The 21,278-nt window shown below is 48.5% G+C and overlaps 1 protein-coding gene across 1 annotated transcript in view; it reads right to left on the reverse strand.

Moving 5' to 3' along the window:
• Window positions 1-21,278, reverse strand: part of UTP14A (UTP14A small subunit processome component) — a 684,761-nt gene that overhangs the window by 341,604 nt on the left and 321,879 nt on the right. The window contains exon 10 of the mRNA XM_069612971.1: window positions 6,601-6,678. Within this exon, the coding sequence (XP_069469072.1) occupies window positions 6,601-6,678 (78 nt within the window). The remainder of the gene's footprint in view (window positions 1-6,600; window positions 6,679-21,278) is intronic.

Genomic DNA, 21,278 nt, shown 5'->3' on the forward strand with positions numbered 1-21,278 from the left:
CTGGTGCCAGCCATTTCGTGAACACCGTGGGGGCCGACTTCAAGCCGAAAGGTAGGGCCTTGCACTGGTAGTGCTGGCCCTGCATCACGAAACAAAGAAACCTCTGATGTTTCTTGTGAATGGGGACATGGAAATAGGCATCCTCCAGGTCCAACAATGTGAAGAAGTCTAATGTTTCCAGTTGGGTGATCATGTGTTGCAACGGGACCATCCTGAACTTTTGGGACTTTAGGTATTTGTTCAGATATCCTAGGCCCAGGATGGGCCTCCAGCCCCCTGTCTTTTTTCTGACAAGAATGTATCTAGAATAGACTCCAGAGCCCTAGAGCCATTGGGGAACCAACTCTATCGCCCCTTTTCACAGCATGGCTCGTGCCTCTTCCAGAAGCTGAGGGATGTGCTGCTCCTGACTGGCAACCGGAGGGATCAGCGGACACCTGCGTTGGAACTCCAGGGTGTGTGCTTGGGTGAGAGCGTCCAGCACCCATCTGTCAGTGATCTTTCTCCATTCGCTGAGGAACCTTGGCAGATGGTCTCCCCCCCGAGGTGCACGAGTGGGGGCCTGACGTCCCTGTCGGTTCAGGCTTGCTTCGGTGCCGGTGTCCTGTCCTGCGGCAAAGCTGTACACCGCTACTGTAGGCCTGGGAACGGCCTCTGTAGGCTTCTTGCGTTGAGGATCTGGAAAGCTGTCTATACGAAGTGGAAAATCCTTTTGAAGACCTGCTTGACTTTCCCCTGGAGGAGCGAAAAGACGACGAGCGGTGCTGCTGGAGAGTGCCCAGGGAACAGACCGTCTCTGTCTTGATGGCCTGGAGGGACTTGTTGACTGCCTTCCCAGACAGATTTTCCCTGTCTAACGGCATGTTCAGCACCTTTGCTTGGGACTCCTGATAGAAATGAGTGGCTTTCATCCAACCCTGTCGCCGAAGGCAGACACAGTTCCCCATTCCCCGGAATCCTGTGTTAGCATCGTCCAATGCCACTGTTATGGTGTGGTCTGGCACCACTTACCCTTCCTGGAAGAGAGAGAGCTTCCATCTTCTTGTTGTCAGGGAGGAACTCCAGGATCGGTCCTAATTTGTGCCACAATTCACTGTCGAACCTGGCCAGGATTGCCAGTGTGTTGGCCATCTTGATAGTGAATGCCGCGGTGTAAATCACCTTCTTTCCCATGGCGTCCATCCTTTTCCCCTTGCTGTCCGGAGGGACCGAAGATGACGAGGATGGGTTAGCCGACCGTTTCCTCGCATCCGCCTACACCACCGAGTCCGGCGAGGGTTGCACCCTATATTTCTTCTCCAGCCTATCCCGCTTGGTTGGAGCTGTGCAAGGGTTCCCTCATGAGTGCCAGGCCCTCCCCCAAACAACATCTAGAAAAGGTAGCACCATGATAGTCTTCCTCTTGGCCTCGTGCCTTTGATACAAGAAGCCCTCCTTCTTGGTTTCCTCAAGCACCAGCTGGAATAGCTTGTAGGACCTGGCAATCATGGAGTGGAACGACCCCACCTCATCCGGTGGGGACACCCTATGTGGAGCATCCAAATGTGGTGATTGACTGTACACTGTGAGGATGTCTTCGTCATCATCAGTCGCTGTGGCCATATCCGTACCAGTGTCTGGGTCTGATGGGGAGAAGGGGCCCGACGTGGTGGAGGCAGTTGATTATGGGGGCATCAGATGATGCTTCCTCTTCTTTGCGATAGGCTGATCGGGGACCTGGGGTACCACCAGTACTGGTGCGAGAGGCATCCTCTTCTGGATCTCTGACACCAAAGTGTGTAGAGTCGACAGAATATCTAAGGAAATGTCCCTCGGCTGAGAAGGCAGAACAGGAAAACTAAACCCTGCGCTGTCATCCTCCTCTTCAACATCCTCGTGGACCCTATGTAAGGAGTCTTGATCTTCGTCGTCCCTTCTAAAACTGAAGCATGCAGTAAAAATCTGAAGATGGCTACCAGAGGAGGGGCTTAGGTAGAGGACTGTCATTGGATCGGGACAGTATGACCCAGAGGACAGTGATTGGTATAGACGAGAAATACAGTTTTTAAGTGAAAGTCAAACTGTTTTTTCTTTTACCGAAGATTCCCAGCCTGACGACAGGGAATATTAATGAGCATGTGAATCCATGCCAGACCCCATGCTGGAGAATAAAGGGGACACTGTAATTCCACAGGGGAAACCTATTATGAATCAATCCCCTCAACTGCCAATCCAAGGGATAAATGGACCCTCTATCATTATTTTATTATGAAACAGCCTCAAAGTCAATGTGTTGGAACTAGTTCTGTCAGATCCTTTGCCTGTCAATAGGCACTGTTGTCAACAAGTCGGGTTACAAATCCGAATGCAATCAGCTGTGCTCTGATGCTTAATATACACATCTGTGAACTCTTCTATACTACCCTGAACCCAACAGTCCTCTGAACATCAAAGGCTGCAGGTAAGCGATCCCTTCCCTCGTGGTGGGCCACAACTTTGCAAATTTAATATTTTGGGCCCCATAGCCCCTTGTTGCACCGGATTACCAAGCACAACGCTCCAGACTCCCTCTCCCGGTTCCCCTGCCCAGACCCGCCTCCCCAGCCCTCCCCTAGGCCCTGATTGGCCCCTCCTCTCCATATCATGAACCCTCCCAGGGCAGCCCCATGCCCGGCAGCCCCTGTGGCTAAGGGCCCCAACGCAAAGGGCTGCTCCAACAATGGCAGCTCCAAACAGTGTCTGCAGGTGAAGCCAGTGGCCAGTCTTCAACCAGCAGCAACTAAAAAATTAAGTGTGGCATGGGTGGGAGTAAAGGAATCACTCTACTCCAGAAAGCCCTGCCACTCCACATTACCTTACCAAAGAATAGACTGCCAGGCGAACATCACTTACATCACTCATAGTTAGATAGAATAGTGACCATTAGCCTGGCCGCTTTTGTTCTTCATTTCTTTTTTATGACCTTTTGGACGTTTGTACTTGTAATCCCTTCTTTTTTTTAATTTTCTTTTTTAACCTCTATTTATTGGTTTCAAACAGATACATGTAAGGTAATAATACAAGAAAATGAATACAACGAAAACCTTTAAACCTTACCATGTAAATATTATGCATCAATCATATCCCCCAACAATTAAAAAAAAAATATATAACAAAATAAAAATGTATACATTGGGTAAATAAATCTCATTGCAAAAACAGCATATTCTCATCAAAATGTGTACTTTCCTTAACATATAGACAAGACGCCAAAAAAAAACACAACACACCCAAAAACATTAATTAAATACTACGAATAGCACTATTGCCCCTTATTCGTCATGTCCTTCAGTCGGCGCCCCACTACCATACAAATCAATGAAAGACTTCCATAAGGATCAATAGGTTTCCTCCTTACCCTGCTTCCTAAACATAAATTCAAAATCAGACAATACAATCACATCATTAATCCAATCTTCCACTGTTTTTTTTCCTGGACTTCCACACCTTCAAGATCTGTTTTACTGCCATCACTAAAATGTTATCTATCCAAGCTCTATAGAAACGAGCCCTCAAACAGCGTCCACTTTTCGCTAGTAACAAAACCTGAAACAGTTCTCTTGGAAATGAAATTGACAAAGTGATATCCAACCTATCTAGCACCTCACGCCAAAACTTCAGCACTCTTGGACAATGCCACCACATATGGATCAATGTCCCTTTCTCTCTCCCACATCCCCAACAAAAGTCTTCAGTTATTAATCCCAAATTACACATTCGTACTGGTGTCTAGTACAATCGCCCCAGAATCTTCTGATGAACAAGCCGTAACTTAAGATCCATTTTACTATTGTACACAACCCGCCACACGTGTTTCCAGGCATCATCCCTGACTGCACAACCTAAATCTATCTCCCATTTCTGTTTCAAGTTATTCCAAGACTGCAACATCGAATCACTCTCTCACATAAGTTTCAGATATGTAGATACATTACGTGGCAATAAACAAAACATGGTCCAACCCACTGGTTCCTTCTCCAGTGGTATAGACAACATATTGAAAACATAGGTCAACAGACTTTCTAATTCCCTATACCTATTGCTTTCTCTCCCACTTAAATGAAACACTTTGAAGTTCCTCAAAGGACAATAAGTGTCCATCCCGCAGTAAATCTCCCAATGACAATACCCCCTTCGAAATCCAGCTTCGCCAGTACAGAACCCTATTTCCTATTTGTAACGCAGGGTTATACCAAATTGACAAATTATGGTTCAAGAACACATTGCTATTAAAATTAAGTATCCACCATGACATTGAGTCTTGAGCCACCTTAACGGTTGGTAACTTATTAGCCCCTTTAGGCAATTTCCCCATTGAGAAAATATTTTCCAATCGGAATGGCAACAAGGCATCCCTTTCTATAGTCAACCAGGTTGGTTCTTTTATCTCTACCTTCACATATCGGGCTGCTTTCTTCAAAATAAAACCTCTATAATACTTTTCCAAATGTGGATATCCAAACCCCCCTTCCTTAATGTCCCGATGCAAAATTTATTCGGGAATCTTAGGAGCCTTCTTGTCGCCCCAAAGAAAATCTTGGAAGACCCGATCAATTTCTTTAAGCAATTTTTTAGGAAAACTAAGGGGAATCGATTGCATAACATATAAGATCTTAGGTAAAGGTAACATTTTAACCGTATTAATCTTTGCCCAAATCCCTAAATCCAACCTTGACCATTTTCTAATATCTCTCCTAAGGGTATCTAATTACTTAGTTACATTAAACTGAACCATTTTCCATACATCTTTGATCAAAAAAATCCCCAAATATTTCACATTATTCTCAGACCACTTACAATTCCATCCTGCAAAATCCCCTCTTCTAACTGCCATCGAGAGCGGGAACATTTCTGTTTTATCCCATTTGATTTTAAAACCTGAAAACCTGCCCACTTTTTCAAGTACCTCCTTAAGAACCACACTACCCCTCTGAGGGTCTGAGAGCACCACCTCCATATCATCCATAAGAGAGTACTTTAACTTCCTTTGTCCCAAAGTTCAGTCCACGTAGTCTCTGTTCATTTCATATCAATGCAACCAAGGGCTCCAGAGCGATATTAAATAAGAAAGGTGATAAAGGCCATCCCTGTCTCGTACCTCTGCTAAGACTAAAAGCTTCAGATATTTGACTATTGACACAAACACGCGCCGTTGCGGAGTTTTGCAGACAACAAACCATCCCTCTGAATCTAGTTCCAAATCCCATTTTCTCCATAGTAAATTCTAGAAAGTCCCAGTTCACTCTGTCAAATGCCTTTGCAGCATCCATGAAGACCAAGGCAGCATTGACACATTCATTACTATAAAGACTTATTAGGTCTACCAATGTCCTTATGTTGTCATAACTGGATCGACCCCTCATGAATGTTAGTAAGTGCCACATTTAACTAGAATTGTGACCATTAGCCTGCATTGCATCTAGTTAGGATTGTGAATGTTAGCAAGTCCCACACTCAGATAGAATTGTTGTGAACATTAGCCTGCGTCACATCTAGACAGGATTGTGAATGTCAGCCTGTGCCACATCTAGATAGAATAGCGATTTTAGCCATTGCCACATCTAGACTGCATTGGGAATATTACCGATGCCAGATTTAGATAGAATTATGAATGCTAGCTTGCTTCGCATATAGACAGGATTTTGAAGATGGGCCAATGCCACATTTGGGTATAATTGTGAATATTGGCGTGCGTCATATTATAGACAGGATTGTGAATGTTAGGCAGTGCCGGATCAAGATAGAAATGCAGAGATATTCACACGCCACATCTAGAAAGAACGTGGAAATTTAGCACATCACTTTCTAGATAGCGAGGCCAATAACCAACCCACTAACTATTTCACCCCTCTGCATACACCTCTCAAACTCTAACCAAACACAACCACAACCCTAATGTACAACAAACCACACAAACTTCACTACACCGCGACAACAAAACAAACTACACTGCTTTGCACAACAGCACACAACGGCTACCAACCGGAAAGCACCCCAAGCTCAGTGAACAGAGTTAACCGAACTGAAGCTGCCAACAGCACATCACTGCTCTCTTCCACTTATCCGGCTCATTCCCACTAACTCCCCCTACCCCTAACCCCTTTCCTTTTCAGATCCGCCAGAGGGCCAGGGGACCACTCCGGTGGGGATAGTGTGCGGTACAAATATCCATTAATATTTTTTCAGTTAGATATGGAGTTCTGCTCAATGTGTAAACTGGTACAAGGCTGTATAGATATTGTTTTGTTATATGTTGCAGTTATTAATCAACAAAAGAGTAGACAGTTGAAGCTGTACCTCTTTAATACCTTTAATTGTATATTGTCATTCTCAATAAAGATGTCAATAATTTAGAAAACCACATTAATAGCTTCAATATTTTTAAATTAAACAAAACATGCATGTCTAAGCTCATCATTTGTAGCAAACTTAAATGTGCTGTGTTGCTAACCTTATGCAAAGTACACTTTTCTTAAAAAATCCATGTGGCTGTACAATTATTTCTATTTTCCTCTGGGATAAAGTGTTCCTGCACAGTCATTTGTGTGCTGGTCATTTGTGCCTAGAAGAGCAGCCGCTTACCTCAAGATCATATTTTCCCATGAGGACTTTGGATTTGGCCCATTTGCCACTGTTCTGGTGTTTCAGGGACATTCGTTCCTGTTAAAAAAAAAAAAAACATCCACAGGTATTAGAGATTAATGTTTGGCTGATTGTATCATAATATCAACTACAAATATAATACCACGAAATACATAAGAAAACACTGGCAAAGCCAACAGTTTTTACTTTTCCTCTGTTAGAAGGGGTTTTCAGATTCTGACCTGTGGGAGAATACTGAAAGGCCAATATAGTTGGTAAACAAAGTTATAGCCACCGAGGGCCTGATTCAGAGCTTGTGATAAAAAGTGTGTGGAAAGTCAACATTTTCCCATCCAGTTTCCAGCACCACCATTCTGAGATGGGTGGAAATATTGGAGGGGAAATGTTGTGCTTTGCAGCAGCAAAAGCTGCTAAAATCTCTCTTTGGGTGTGGGGGCATGTGCTCCAGTGGCATAGCGAGCATTTCGCAAATGACTGCCACTTTTCTAATTTAAGAACATTTTCATAAACTTTCATTAAACTAGGAAAGTGGCACTGCAGTCTGAGAAATGCTATGTTTAAAATGGGTTAAAGTGTGCTGTGGTGTTTAACGGCACCTCCTAGGGTACAGTTAATGAAGGAACAAGTTACTTACCTGTAACTGTTGTTCTCCAGCATGGGTCTGGCATGGATTCACATGCTCATGAATATTCCCCGTCGTCAGGCTGGGAATCCTCGGTATTCCCCGTCGTCAGGCTGGGAATCCTCGGTAAAGAAAAAACCAGTATCAGTTTCGTTTCTGATCTGTCTTTCGTAGTAATAACCAATCACTGGTCTCTGCGTCATACTGACCACAGCCAATGACTGCCCTCTACCTAAGCACCGCCTCTGGCAGCCATCTTCAGATTTGGAAGCACGTGAAGTGGCAGTATGACCAAATGAAGAGCCGCAGAGGGGTAGGCGGGAGGGTTCGCATGTGAATCCATGCCAGACCCATGCTGGAGAACAACAGTTACAGGTAAGTAACTTGTTCCTTCTCCAGCATGGGGTCTGGCATGGATTCACATGCTCATGAATAAAGAATACATAGCAGTACACACATGCACAACCACGGGAGGTGGCAAAGGCTCAACATTAAGCATCACATCAACTCAACATTAAGCATCTTACCTCCTCACCAGGCTCACCTCAGGCGAACAGGTTGCGCAGCACTGCTTGGCCGACCCTGGACTCCTCCCTGGAATCCCGGTCGACGCAGTAGAATTTCGTGAAGGTGTGCGTCGACCTCCACGTAGCAGCCCTGCATATGTCCAGCAGGGGCACACCAGATAGGAACGCTGTGGTAGCTGCGATCGCTCTGGTGGAATGGGCTCTCGGACGGCCAGGCAGCGGTCGGTTTGCCAACCGGTGACAGTACATGATACAGCCGGAGAGCCATCTGGAGATGGAAGCCTTCGAGAGAGCCTTCCCCTGATTGACAGGTCCAAAGTTCACAAAGAGTTGTGACGTCTTCCGAAAACCTTTCGTGCGGTCCACGTAGAACTTCAGCGCTCTAGCTACATCCAGCGAGTGCAAAGTCCTCTCAGCCGGCGACGAAGGCGACGGGAAGAACACAGGTAACACCAAGGGTTCGTTGAGATGAAAGTCCGACGGTACCTTGGGCATGAAGGAGGGGTGCGTCCTGAGCACTACCCTCGTGTCGTGGAAAGTCAAGTACGGGGCCTTGCAGGAAAGGGCCTGGATCTCTCCCACTCGTCGTGCGGAGGTGATGGCCACGAGAAAAGCTGTTTTCCACGATAGAAACTTCAACGGGGCCGAGTGCAGAGGCTCGAACGGAGGTCCCATGAGTTTGGTCAGCACCACGTTGAGCTCCCACGCCGGGGCCGGAGCCTTCACCGGCGGGAACGATCTGAACAGTCCCTTCATGAACTCTTTCACCAGACGATGAGACCACAAGGACGTCCGGCCCGTGGTTCTGGTGTATCGGGAGATCGCAGCAAGATGAATCTTGATGGACGCGTGTGCCAGACCAGCTTTGGCCAGCGTCAGCAGGTACGGCAGCACTTGGGGAGCCGTAATCCGTAGAGGGTTAATCTTCTGTGCGTGGCACCAGACAGAAAACCTCTTCCATTTGTGTCCGTAGCATTTAAGAGTCGAGGACGCCCTGGCCTTTGCAAGAACCTCTCTGCAATCGGCCGGTATGTCGTATCCTCCAAACTCTAGCGCTGCAGGAGCCAGGCCTGCAAGTTCAGCGACTTCGGGTCGTGGTGGAGGATGGCGCCTCCTTCCCTGGAGAGTAGATCCGCGTCCGCCGGCAGCTTGATTGGCGGGGACGCCGACAAGTCCAGAAGGTCCGGGAACCATATCTGCCTCGGCCACGCAGGTGCGACGAGGATCATCCTGCACCGTGACCTCTTGAGCTGGTTGACGAGCCGGATTAGCAGAGGCAAGGGAGGGAACGCGTAGAGGAACAGGCCCTCCCAGGGGAACGAGAAAGCATCGCCCATGCTCCTCGTCTGGGGAAACCTGCTGGCGAACCTCCGGCACTTGGTGTTCGTCGCCGTCGCGAACAGGTCGATCTGGGGTGTGCCCCACCGTCGGAAGAGGCGGTCCACCAGATCCTGCCGTAGTTCCCACTCGTGGCACGAGCGCAGCTCCCTGCTGAGTGAGTCGGCGATGGTGTTTTTTATCCCTGCCAGATGAAACGGCACCAGAAGAATCCCTTGGGCGACGGCCCAATGCCACAGGTCCTGCGCCTCCTTGGACAGCGCTGGGGACCTGGTTCCGCCCTGTTTCCTGATGTAAAACATGGTGGTGGTGTTGTCGGTGAAGATCCTCACCACCTTGCCCTTGAGGGACGGAAGGAAGGACCTGAGGGCCCAAAACACTGCACGGAGCTCCAGGACGTTGATATGCAGGGACTTCTCCGTCGGGAGCCAGAGTCCCCTTGCGTGCAGATTTTCGGTGTGCGCTCCCCACCCTTCTAGGGAGGCATCCGTGGTCACAGTCACCTGGTGGGCTGGGGTCTGGAAGTCCATGCCCGCCGTCAGATGCGCGCGGGTGCCCCACCACCGTATCGCTCGTCGGAAACTCTCGTCGAGCTTGATCCTTTCCTCTAAGCTGCCCGTCGTCTGGATCCAGCGCGCATCCAGGAACTCTTGCAACGGGCGCATCCGGAGCCTGCACATGGGAATGAGGTAGATGCAGGAAGACATCATCCCGAGGAGGGACTTGATGGACCTCACCTTGGCCGCGTCGGCCACCAACATCCGTTGCACCTTGCCCAGGATGGTCCTGGTCCTCTCCTCCGACGGGGAGGCCAGAAGGGACACTGTGTCGAGCCTCGCTCCCAGAAACAGTGCGACTTGCGCGGGCACCAGGTGGGATTTGGCGTAGTTCACGGAGAATCCCAGGTCCGTGAGGAGTTGGACGGTCCTTGCCGTGTGGACCACGGCGAGCTCCCTCGTCTTGGCGCGGATGAGCCAGTCGTCCAGGTAGGGGTAGACGTGAATCCCCTCGCGGCGCAGCTGCGCCGCCACCGGTGCGAGGCACTTGGTGAAAACCCTGGGTGCCGACCGCAGTCCGAAGGGAAGGGCTTTGAACTGGTAATGACGCCCTTGGACCACGAATCTGAGGAATTTTCGGTGCCCCTTTAGGATGGGAATGTGGAAGTAGGCATCCTCCAAATCCAACGACGATAGGAAGTCTCCTTCCTCCAGCTGACCCAGGACGTGCTGGAGGGTGACCATCCGGAACTTCTGCGCCTTGATGAACTTGTTCAGGCGTCGCAGGTCCAGGATGGGGCGCCATCCTCCCGTCTTCTTCTTCACGAGGAAGTAACGCGAGTAGACTCCGGAGCCCCGAAGCCTCTTTGGGACGAGTTCGATGGCGCCCTTTCTGAGCATCGCCTTTACCTCCAGGAGAAGTTGAGGGACGTGAAGTTCTTTCCTGGCCACGGGGGGGACGCGCGGGCACCTTCTTTGAAACTCGAGCGCGTGGCCCCGGGCCAGGGCGTCCAGCACCCAACGGTCGGTGGAGATGGACTCCCACACGCTGACGAAGCCCGCCAGCCGGCCTCCCACCGGGGTGCTTCGGTGGGGGCCCGACCCCACGGCCGGTTCAATCCTGCTTGGACGCGGCCTTGCCGCCTTGGCCTCCTTGGCGACGACGGCGGGGTCCGCCAGACTTGCCTCGTCCTCTGTAGGCCTCTTGCGACGACGAGCGGGCCGCTTGACGGTAGGAAGCGAAACCGCCGCCGGAACCTTTGGAGGCGCCCTTGCCTCCGCCGCTCCGAAAGGGCGTCCGCCGTTGCTGCAGTACTCCAAGGGCCCGGGCCGTCTCAGTATCCGCCTTGATGGCCTGAAGGGAATCGTCCACTGTCTTCCCAAACAGGTTGTTCCCGTCGAAGGGCATGTCCAGGACCCTGGTCTGGACGTCCTGCCGAAAGTCCGTAGCCTTGAGCCATCCGCGACGTCGAAGGCAAACGCCGTTGCCCATCTGGCGGAACCCAGTGTCGGCGATGTCCGTCGCCACGGTGATGGCGTGGTCCGAGGCCACCTCACCTTCCTGCAGGATCTCAAGGGCCTCCGCCCTCTTGTCGTCCGGCAGAAAATCCAGCAGGGGAGCTATCTTGTACCAGAGTTCCCTGTCGTAGCGGGCCACGATAGCCAAGGCGTTGGCCGCTTTAATCGTCGTCGCCGCCGAGATGACTCTGCGTCCCATGGCATCCAATTTCTTTCCCTCGCCGTCCGGCGGGGAAGTCGACGTGGAGGCCGCACCCCCCCCCGCTTTCTTCCTGGCTGCCGCGGAGACGACGGAGTCCGGGGTAGGCTGCGCCCGGAGGCATAGGGGGGCCGAGTCCGGGACCCGGTACTTTTTCTCGTACCGGTCTCTTTTCGCTGGCGTCGTGGAAGGGTTCTTGAGGAGGGAAAGGCCCTCATCCCAAATGTCGTCCAACAGAGGCACTGCGAGGACCGTCTTCCTCTTGGTCTCGCGCCGTTGGTAAAGGAAGCCTTCCTTTTTCTTCTCCTCAGGGCAGAGTTGGAAAAGCTCGGATGCCCTGGCGATCATTGAGTGGAACGATCCAATCTCGTCGGGCGGAGAAGCCCTGGTGGGAGGCGACGACGGAAAATCCTCGTCGTATGCCTCGTCGTCCGTACCCGTCGCTGCCGTGTCAGTCCCCGTATCATCCCCTCGGGTGGACGGGGAGGAGGGCTGGACGGGGCGCGACGGTTGAAAAGGAGGCGGTGGATGAATCCTTCTTTTCTTGGTAGGGGGAACACCAGAAGGTCCCGGTTCTGGATCCCCCGACGGGAGAGGTTCCTCCGTCGGTAACGGTAGTCTCGTCCTTATCTCGGAGCATAAGGACTGTATAGCCAACAAAATGGCCGCTGAGTTGTCTTGCGGCGCTGGCAGAGGGGAATCCGACGGGCGAGCAGGGGCCCCGTCGGTATCCTCGACCATGTCGTCGTCGTCACCTGCGTCGGGGCCCATTCCGACGGGCTGGTCTTGTTCCACGCCTAGGCCGTGGCTTAAGACCTCGATCAGTTCCTCTTCTGAGGTTGAGGCCGAATCTACGACGACGCCCTGCCCCCCCTTCTTCCCCACGGAGGGTTTCACGGGGGTCCTATCGATGGGCACGAAAGAAGACTCCCTCCGAGGAGGCAGGGAGATTCTGGGCCCCGAGGCCGCCACCACTGGTGCAGCCTCCACAGGCTGGGCCAGGGCCGCCGCGACCGTTTCGATAGAGGGCTTGGTCGAATGGATCAAGGCCTTCACCACCTTAGGTGCGCTCACCGCCTTATCCTTGAGGGAGGGGGCACTGCCACGCTCCTCCTCTGCCTTAGAGCTCGACCGGGGTCTCTCCAGGAGCTTCGCCGGGTGCTCGGCCTTCCTCTTACCCGACCCAGAGCGTTGGCTCGTGGTTGATGGTGCCGGGGAGGGTGCGCCCTGCCTGGCGCCCGTAGAGCCCGACCGTTCGGCGCTCCCGGTGCCAGCGGACTCGCGGTGCTTGGCCTTATGTTGGGCCCCCGTCGCCGGGGCGCCCTCAAAGGTCTTAGAAGACCGCTCAGATTTCTTCTTCTTCTCGCCAGACGGGCTCTTACCCTCCAGCCAGCTGGCGAGACGTTGATGGCGGTCCTTCATGGTCCGTTCCGACATGTTGCCGCAAAACGCACAGTCCTTCTCCACGTGCGTCTTGTCCCCATGAAGGCAGTAAAGGCAGAAAGAGTGTTCGTCCTCCTTGAAGACGTTCTGCAGCTGGCATCCAGGGCAGGCCCTGAACAGCTTTCCGGGCGTCGAGCTTCCCTTCTCCTGGGCCATCTCCGAGACCGGGCCTGAGAAGCTTCTGGAGTCCTCCGAAGCGTAGCTCGACGAAATCTTCACCCTTGAGGGGCACAGATGAATCCGACACGGGTCCCCGTTGATCGGATGTAGGATCGGTGGAGCTTGAGGCTCTTTTGACCGAAAGAATCGAAGTTTTTGTGAAAAAGCGCGAAAAAATAGCACTAACGCTCGAGAGCAATAGCACGAGGATCCCAACACATGAACGTGCGGTAAAAATCTGAAGATGGCTGCCAGAGGCGGTGCTTAGGTAGAGGGCAGTCATTGGCTGTGGTCAGTATGACGCAGAGACCAGTGATTGGTTATTACTACGAAAGACAGATCAGAAACGAAACTGATACTGGTTTTTTCTTTACCGAGGATTCCCAGCCTGACGACGGGGAATACCGAGGATTCCCAGCCTGACGACGGGGAATATTCATGAGCATGTGAATCCATGCCAGACCCCATGCTGGAGAATGTCTCTTTTGGCTGGTGCAGGAAGGGTGTTCTGGCTTCTGAATACAGTCCTTGCCAGCCCTTTAGATGTGAGGTGGTTGGCAAGGCTGTTGCCATTCTGTAAACCACTGCTTTGCAGGAGTGGCAAACGTGTATTGCTGCCACTATCTCATTACTTCAGAATGCATGCCTTCATGGAAAAGTGTCTGTCAACTCAGACACGGCACTTTTCCATTTGAACACGTCCCTCTGAATCAAGCCACGAGAGTAGCCAATCTCTCACAATGCAACTTAGGCAGAGCAGTAAGGCAGACTTCAAGAGATGAGGGGTGTGGTGGGTCAGAAGAAGGAGACAGACTAGTTTTTGTCATATTCAACAATTGGTTTATTTAAATAATAAGAAAACAGGCTCTCTCTATTCCATGGGCTTCCCTACCTAACAAAACGAACTAGGGTGCTTGTCATCAGTAATGAAGGCCAAAAAAAAGAAAATGTCTGCCCCTGTCTCGAAGCTAATCTATACTGGCCCTACCAGAGAAAACAACAAAAAGTCCAAGAGAACGACTCCCTTCTCCTGGATAGGTTTTTTTCTGCCCAAATTTGTGATTTTAAAATAGTTATTGGCTATTTCTTGGATTAATTCCTTAATTTTTCCTCTGGGACTTTTCCACCTTTTTGGTTTCCCCTTTCCTTTTGGAGATTAACTTCGTCTCCTCCCTGTATTTGAGTGTTCACCCATCAGGACTAGGATTTCTTAAACTGTCTCTTTAAAGCTCCGTTTCCCCAATACTTTTGGGGAACTGAAATATCCCTTTCCTTGATCTTGGTTCTCTGTATTCCTCTGGTTCCTTACTTCCTCATTGTTAGGGAGAATTCTCATTGCTGTGCTAAATCCCTTCAACCTTAGCGACCCCCAGCTCTTTTGCTAGACTTCAGGACTTTTAATTTTAATCGTGGAGTGAGTGAGACCTTTTTTTCACTCTCTCATGTATTTTTGATCTGATTTGGACTCCGTTTCTTTGTTCTTGGAGTCTGACAAAGTCCATAGGCATCTACTTTTGTATTGTAACACACAGAACCTTCAATGCAGTGTCACAGGGAAGTCCTTTGGATTTCTCTTGGGTGAACTACTGTTCCCAATAGTTGTAAAGAGAAATTTACTTTACTTACCTGTTTTTCATATGTAGTTCCAGTACACCCCATCTTATGTGGAAGTACTGTGGGGTTACTTAGTAGCCCCTTTTCCTACTTACTCATGTAACATTTTATATGTTACCCTCACAATTTTAAATGGCTGGTAGTAGTGGTTTAATTGTCCTACCATTGGGTGGTTTTACTGCAAGCTGAATCCTCAGCTGCAGAAATGCACCCGTGGATGCCCATTTTGTCAAAATTGCCCCGGTTGTCTTTTTTCGCCATTTCTTGCTTATGAGGTCTTTCTTGTTTTTTACTCTGTGCGCCAAACCAGGGTTAACCCTTTTGTTCATTTAGCCTTTGGCGGGCTTCAGTGCTGAAACCCGTCTCTGGCTCCAGTGGGTCTGGCAGGGTAGGAAGCGAGGGAAGTGCCCAAAAATCCCTGTCCTTAGTCTCATTGGTAACCTGAATGCACCCAGTGGTGTCTGGCTGGCTTGCTGTCTTTGCAGGACAGCAACCCTGCTGTGTGAGTCACAGCTAGGCTGTGCATGAATGGGAGAAACCTGCATACCGGTCTCTTGAACCGAAAGCAGATTCGACCACTGGACGAAACATCCGACAAAGGAATCTGGAAGAGAAGCTTGCTGCACCCTCCTGGACTGTTGAACTGCCTGGTGAAGCCCTTGCGCAGTGCTGAAGCTCCAATTTCGTATCGACTAGAGAAGCCCAGAATAGACGACTTCTTCCCTTGGGTTGGTGGGACCAACTAACCCCACAATGAACATATGCTGGAAAACCTCTTCCTGCTGGCTGTACTTCTTTGCTGCTGTTGGAACCGAGTGCCAAGGGGTCAGAAAACCAAGAATCGAGTGCATCATCTTTAAGCCGGACCCGAGCTCCAAAAAGATCCAGAGGACACCCCCGAAGCAGGACGACCCTAGCCTGACCCACCTCACCAGAGTGCAGGACCCCAGAAGCAAGGGAAGCCCATCAAGTATCCAAGAACTGCGGTGGTGCCGCTGAATTGGAAAGAGCCAATAGCCGCCGACGACCTACAAACAGCAGCGCATGATTCCTCAAGACATCCTCCCTCTTGTCCCCACGACTGAGGTCCAGGAACCCAGGATCTGCAAGACTGCAACCAGAACAGAAGCCAGCTGGAATCTATTCTTCCAACCTAAGGTACTGTCTTGACTAAGGGTACTTACCTCTTGTGACTGCAGCTTGCTTGTTCTCACTGGAAACTTGCAGTAGCTATGTTTTTCAGAGTTGATTCCAGCTCTGCCCTTCACCAGCCTTACAGCTTGTGGCCCAACACTGATTTGTTTACTACAAACTCTAAAAACATTGTGCAAGACTTTTGTGCTATCTAAAGAAGTGCCTCAGTCCATAGACCTAGTTCAAATTGACTTTGGCTGTCCTGGCTCGCTGTAGACTCTTCTGACCCATTAACTTTGGTTCCAGCTGTCCCTCATAAGTGGTACTTACGTCTAATTTGTATTGCTGGGAAAGATCTAATCTAGACTTCACTGGGAGATTGAAGAGTATTCACATGCTCTGAGAATCTGTTAAACTTTTCTTTCCCCAACCTTTTCCTTTTACACAACCTCAGTAATGCATCAAGTACAAAAAGTGATATATCAATGCCAAACATTGTCCTAACAATTGAAGTCACCTCAGGGTGTAGGACATGTGTGTGTAAGGCATCCCAAAAGGGTATCTACTTACTTATCTTAAATCTGAGGAAGTATTATGAAGTGTATTTTTATTGTTGCATATTGCCCTTTTTAAAGAAGACTTACTAAAAACTGATTGTTATATGAATAACTATTTTTGGGGCGGGGGTTGGAACCCTGTTGTACAGTGGTGCTGGATCCAGTGTTTACCTGTTTCAATTTCGAATGCTCAAGATTCATTCATCAATGACAGTTGACACCATTGGTGGGTTTTTTGTTAACACGATATGTTTATTGTGTCAGATGATCAGCTGCACGTTTCATCAAGCAATATTTGTCACTTGTGTGACATGCATCATGATATACAGTTGTGTAGTTTGTAAACTGCTTGCTTGTACTTTCTGTACTAGAAGGTCAATTGCACCTTTTGTCAGATAGTAATTGTCACTTATGTGACATGCATCATAATATACAGGCTGGTTTTTGAGCTGCTCGCTTTACTTTCAGTGCTGAGACGTGTTTCAACCTCAGGTTTTTCTCAAGGTGTGAATGTAGTTGCTGATATACCCTGTGGGTCTTGGATAAGGTTGCTCAATTGTTGGTAGCTGTATAGCTTCCGTGCCCGGTTGACGATCAAGGAGAGACCAGCAGCTACTTCTCAACCTGCACAACTGTATATCTTGATGCATGTCACACAAGTGACAAATATTGCTTGACAAAACTTGCAACTGATCAAGAGAAACACAATAAACTATCATTGATAAATGAATCTTGAGCATTCAAAATAGAAACAGGTAAACACTGTATCCAGTGCCACTGTACAGCAGGGTTCCAACTCCCCCACACCCCCAAAAAATGTTCTTTATCGAAGCTGGGACTGCAGGAGCTCTGTCCCTGGGAACCCCACAAACAGGCAGCAGGAAGGACAACAAACAAGTACCCAAGCATCTATTACTCATGGATAAATTGAAGTATGATAGCGTAGAGATCCACAGTTCCGTTAAGCACCAACCGCCAAACAGAATTTACATAAAAACTATTTTACTAGAAAATCTTGAGTGTAGGTGTTATTTGTACACTTGTAATTGTGAATCTCAGTGTTACCTCTCTACAGCTCACATTTACCCCTCTTGGGATATGTCTGGCTGCTCAGTCACTCTACCAACTTGTGTAGTACATACCTAAACCAATAGGTGGGTTACCTATTAGCACGAGGACAAGGCTGGGGTAGTCTCCCACAGGGTTACTGCCTCCAATCTTGCCCAACAGTCATGAACATGTTCTATATCAAATTTCACTTGGTCCGATAAACTGACTTTCTCTTTTGAACGAATATAGCATTCCCAACCACTGTGATGGTTCCTTTGTTAGGTTTCTGTCTTGTTGTACTGGCTCCACTATGATTCTCCTCCTTAGGGTTATTCACACTCTTAAGGACACTGGTCCATTCACTGGGAAGAGTAGGCTGAGTCCCCTAGTTATTCTCACGCTTATGGACACTTGTTCATTCCCTGGGACGAGTATGCTGAGTGTGTCTGGGCTCCCTGTATCCCTTTCCGGGTCTCCCGCCTCTCCAGTTAACTTCTTGTTCACAAGCTAGTGCCACTGGGTCTTACTTCGGGATTGGGATGGCACTCAGGAGTCCGTACAGCTCTTGCGTTCACGCCAACTCTTCTTGGTTTTTCTTTGTGGCCCTGCAGAGCCACAGCTGGAACGTCTCAGCACTGTTTCTGGACTGGACTAAGTAGTTTTGTCTGACATTTCTTCAAGTTGAGTGTTGGGGATAATATCACAATGGCAAACAGTGGCTTGTTCTGATGGACTTCACGGAAGCTTGGATGTTACTGATTTAAGGAGTTCGACGGAATGGGAGTCTTTACCCCCAACAGGGGAGTGTCCCCCTGAGAGGTCCCGTATACTGCCACCCCTATGGGAAATGTTCCATAGCGCGTTCTCCTCCCTAGCCTCAGAAAGGAAGGCTCCCCTGTGGGGAGAAGTGACGAAACCCTGCGATTTGTTAAAGGGGCTAATGTGGAAGTACAGTTAACAACAGCAAGTCAGACAAGTAAAGAAACACCACACACAAGTATACTTTTTAATCAGGCCTTAAAAACACATGCAGGTAAATCTTTAAATAAACTATTCAATGTCTCAAAGAGAAAATGTTCTGATAAATACCTGGTTGGAACAGGTGAAGGGGGTGGGAGAAGGTGAGTCCAAAGATCCCTTGCACAAGTGTTGCCAGAATCGACAGGAGAGTAGAAGAACAAGTTACTTACCCCTGGTAACGTTCTTTTGACTGGATGTTCCTCCCACGTATTCCTCATCTTGTCATATCTCCTTCCAGTGACAGCTGCTTGTTATTCTTTTTGCGGTAGAGGGTGCCATGCGTCATCGTCGACTTGATGTCACTCGAAGGGCCCCCGTCCCCTCTCAAGGTTGATGTCATCGATAACATATATGGGATACATTACTCACCGTAATCGTATTTCTGATGCTTGCATCTGCTTAGATTCACATGCTGTGCATAGGCCAACATCTAGTGGAAGCTACAGAGCATTACAGTTGTTGTTTTCGAAATTCGAAAAGGGACGTTGACAGGGCGTGGCAGTAATACTATTCCTAGTGGGATGTCCACTGTACCTATGGTCCTTCACGCGTCGAGGACCCTCAGATTGTTTTGTTTCTGACATGAAGTAGCATGAAGAGTAGCTTGAGTATAGGTGTATCCAAGCAGATATGTATCGGACAAGCTCAATTTCTTTTTATTGTAACTTTTAGTTTATGATAAACTTATTACACAACACACATTTTACTTCAAATCCTATAAAATACTTTTAAATTTCACCAACCCCCTCCAAGGTCCAACAACGACGTTGTTAACTCTATGTCATTGTATTTACACGATTGTCAAGATCGTGTCCATAAAAAAATTTCAGCACACTTGTTGCTTTTGCCTACAAGCATCAAAAACCACCACTCCTCCATGTTGCCACTTAGGGGGGCGGCAAATTTACTTGGGTGTGTGGACCATTTTGAGTTTAACTCAAGGCATTCCGTGATCAGGTGCTTAGTTGATTCAACTGAGACATGGCAGAATCTTCATAGGTTTTTGGAGGTTTCTTTGTCGTGTTTCAAGAACATTTCTTTTGTTTTATATAAATTCAATCTTAAGCTCAGGAAATGGTCTCTGTGGTAGCGCAATGGAAATTTTGTTAAATATTGCAGTAACTGGTTGATTCCGCATGCAGCAATTGCAAGATAAAGTGACAAAGCTAGTTTGTTTTGTTTTTCATTGTTTTGGATCCAATTCCACCGTTTCAACTTTTTCTTTGCAGATTTAAAAGGACTGTGTCTACATCAACATCGGCATAATTCAATATCTTGTCAATTTTGTCCGCCCATGTCTTTAGTAGCCCAATATCAGGTGACTCGTTAGACGAGGCCAGGATACGATAAGGGGAGGCCATATTAATTCAATACATTTTCCTTAATGCGGCTACTGATTTCCACAGCGCTGTCCCATAAAGGGATTCCAGGCATAGCTCATGTTGAATAGCTGTCATTGAGACGTTGGTAGGCAGTTTAAGAAGTTTTCGCCAGAAAAGACCTTCTAGATAAGCCAAGATGTTCCAACCGGCTTCACTTCCAAAGGTAATTGTTGGAACAACCTTTTGCAGATAGAACAGCATCACAGGTTTTAATGTAAACCAAAAACTGGCAGGACACATGGCTAACTGAAGGATTAATGGTTGGTTTGTGAAAACAGATGAGAAGATCTCCTTCTACAAGGAATGAACAGATATCATCAAGAAGTCGAAGCAGATACTTGACAAAGGAAAGGCCTTTGAGAAGAACGTCCTCGACTTACAATAGAAAGAAGATAGTATAGAGCGGAGACCTCCAAGACCTCACGGCACGCACAGTCGAAAAACGAAAGGACAAACCATCACAGAGACGGTGATTGCAGGCTCAATAATAAGCACAGGAACACCCGTACCTTTAAGCTGGAACAAAAATGGGACAAGGGGGACGAGGTAATACCCAACAGAAAATCCACCTGGACTCTGTTTCACTGCATCCCAAGTTTGAGACAGTTCCGTTTCGAAGATCTGAAAACTGTTGAATTTGGGACTAGAGGCCCGACAGACAGCGTCTATCTTCACGTATGCTATCAGCTGCCACAGAAAGTTTCTGGATGCTCGGGTTTGACTTGACAGAAAGCAAACCCGAAGAAAACATTGTACAACATCGGAACAAAAGGGTGGAGGAACAACTAACCCCTTTAGATCAACGTGCCACTGCGCGACAATTAGATAATAGAAAACAAAGAGAAGAGAGACGAGAGCATATAACTGCAATAAATAACTCTGCACACCGCGTTACTAACAGCGTAAGAGTGCTTGAGTGCTCCGTTGGTTCACGCAAGAACCTATAGAGTAAGGAGAAGGGAGATCCAGGAGAAGTGAGAAGAGAACTTAATCCTTACAATGACCCCTTAAACATAGGCAGGGAACTAAAAGGACCTTTACCAAAATTGAGGGTGACCTTTAACCTAGACATCACTGTGGGCAACCAAAAGGAATCCATTAGTAATTCTGCTAAAAGGCTAAAAGAGCAAGAACAACAAGTATGGGGATGGTTCTCAGAGGCCCTCGCAAAACAATCTCGAAGATAGCCATTCATAGATTCCCAAACCGGTCATGGAAAAAAAACGCAAGCACGGAAGTACAGGCTCAAACCACAAGCTTAATAACCATGGGCTCATGCAACACCAGGGGCTTCAGTCATCTTAAAGGCCCTAGCGATGTAAATTCCAGATTTTGTCATCCTGTGTCTACAAGCGACATGGCTAATGGAAAAGTCTCAATTGGATGGCTATGAAATTTTCATTTCACCTGCCCAAAAAGGATCAAAGGGACAACCAACCACCAGCCTCATAATAACTATAAGATCTGGCAGTGAAATCTACCGCAACAAGATCTTTAACTTCAAACCAATCTTTCCAAGTCTTGCTCATGAAATGGAGACGTCAAGGAACGCGAACAGATGCTAAATCGGATGAACTCATGGCAATCATAAATACAT

The sequence above is a fragment of the Ambystoma mexicanum genome, chromosome 5p, assembly GCF_040938575.1.
Source record: "Ambystoma mexicanum isolate Mex_15411 chromosome 5p, UKY_AmexF1_1, whole genome shotgun sequence".
In the NCBI taxonomy this organism is placed as follows: domain Eukaryota; kingdom Metazoa; phylum Chordata; class Amphibia; order Caudata; family Ambystomatidae; genus Ambystoma; species Ambystoma mexicanum.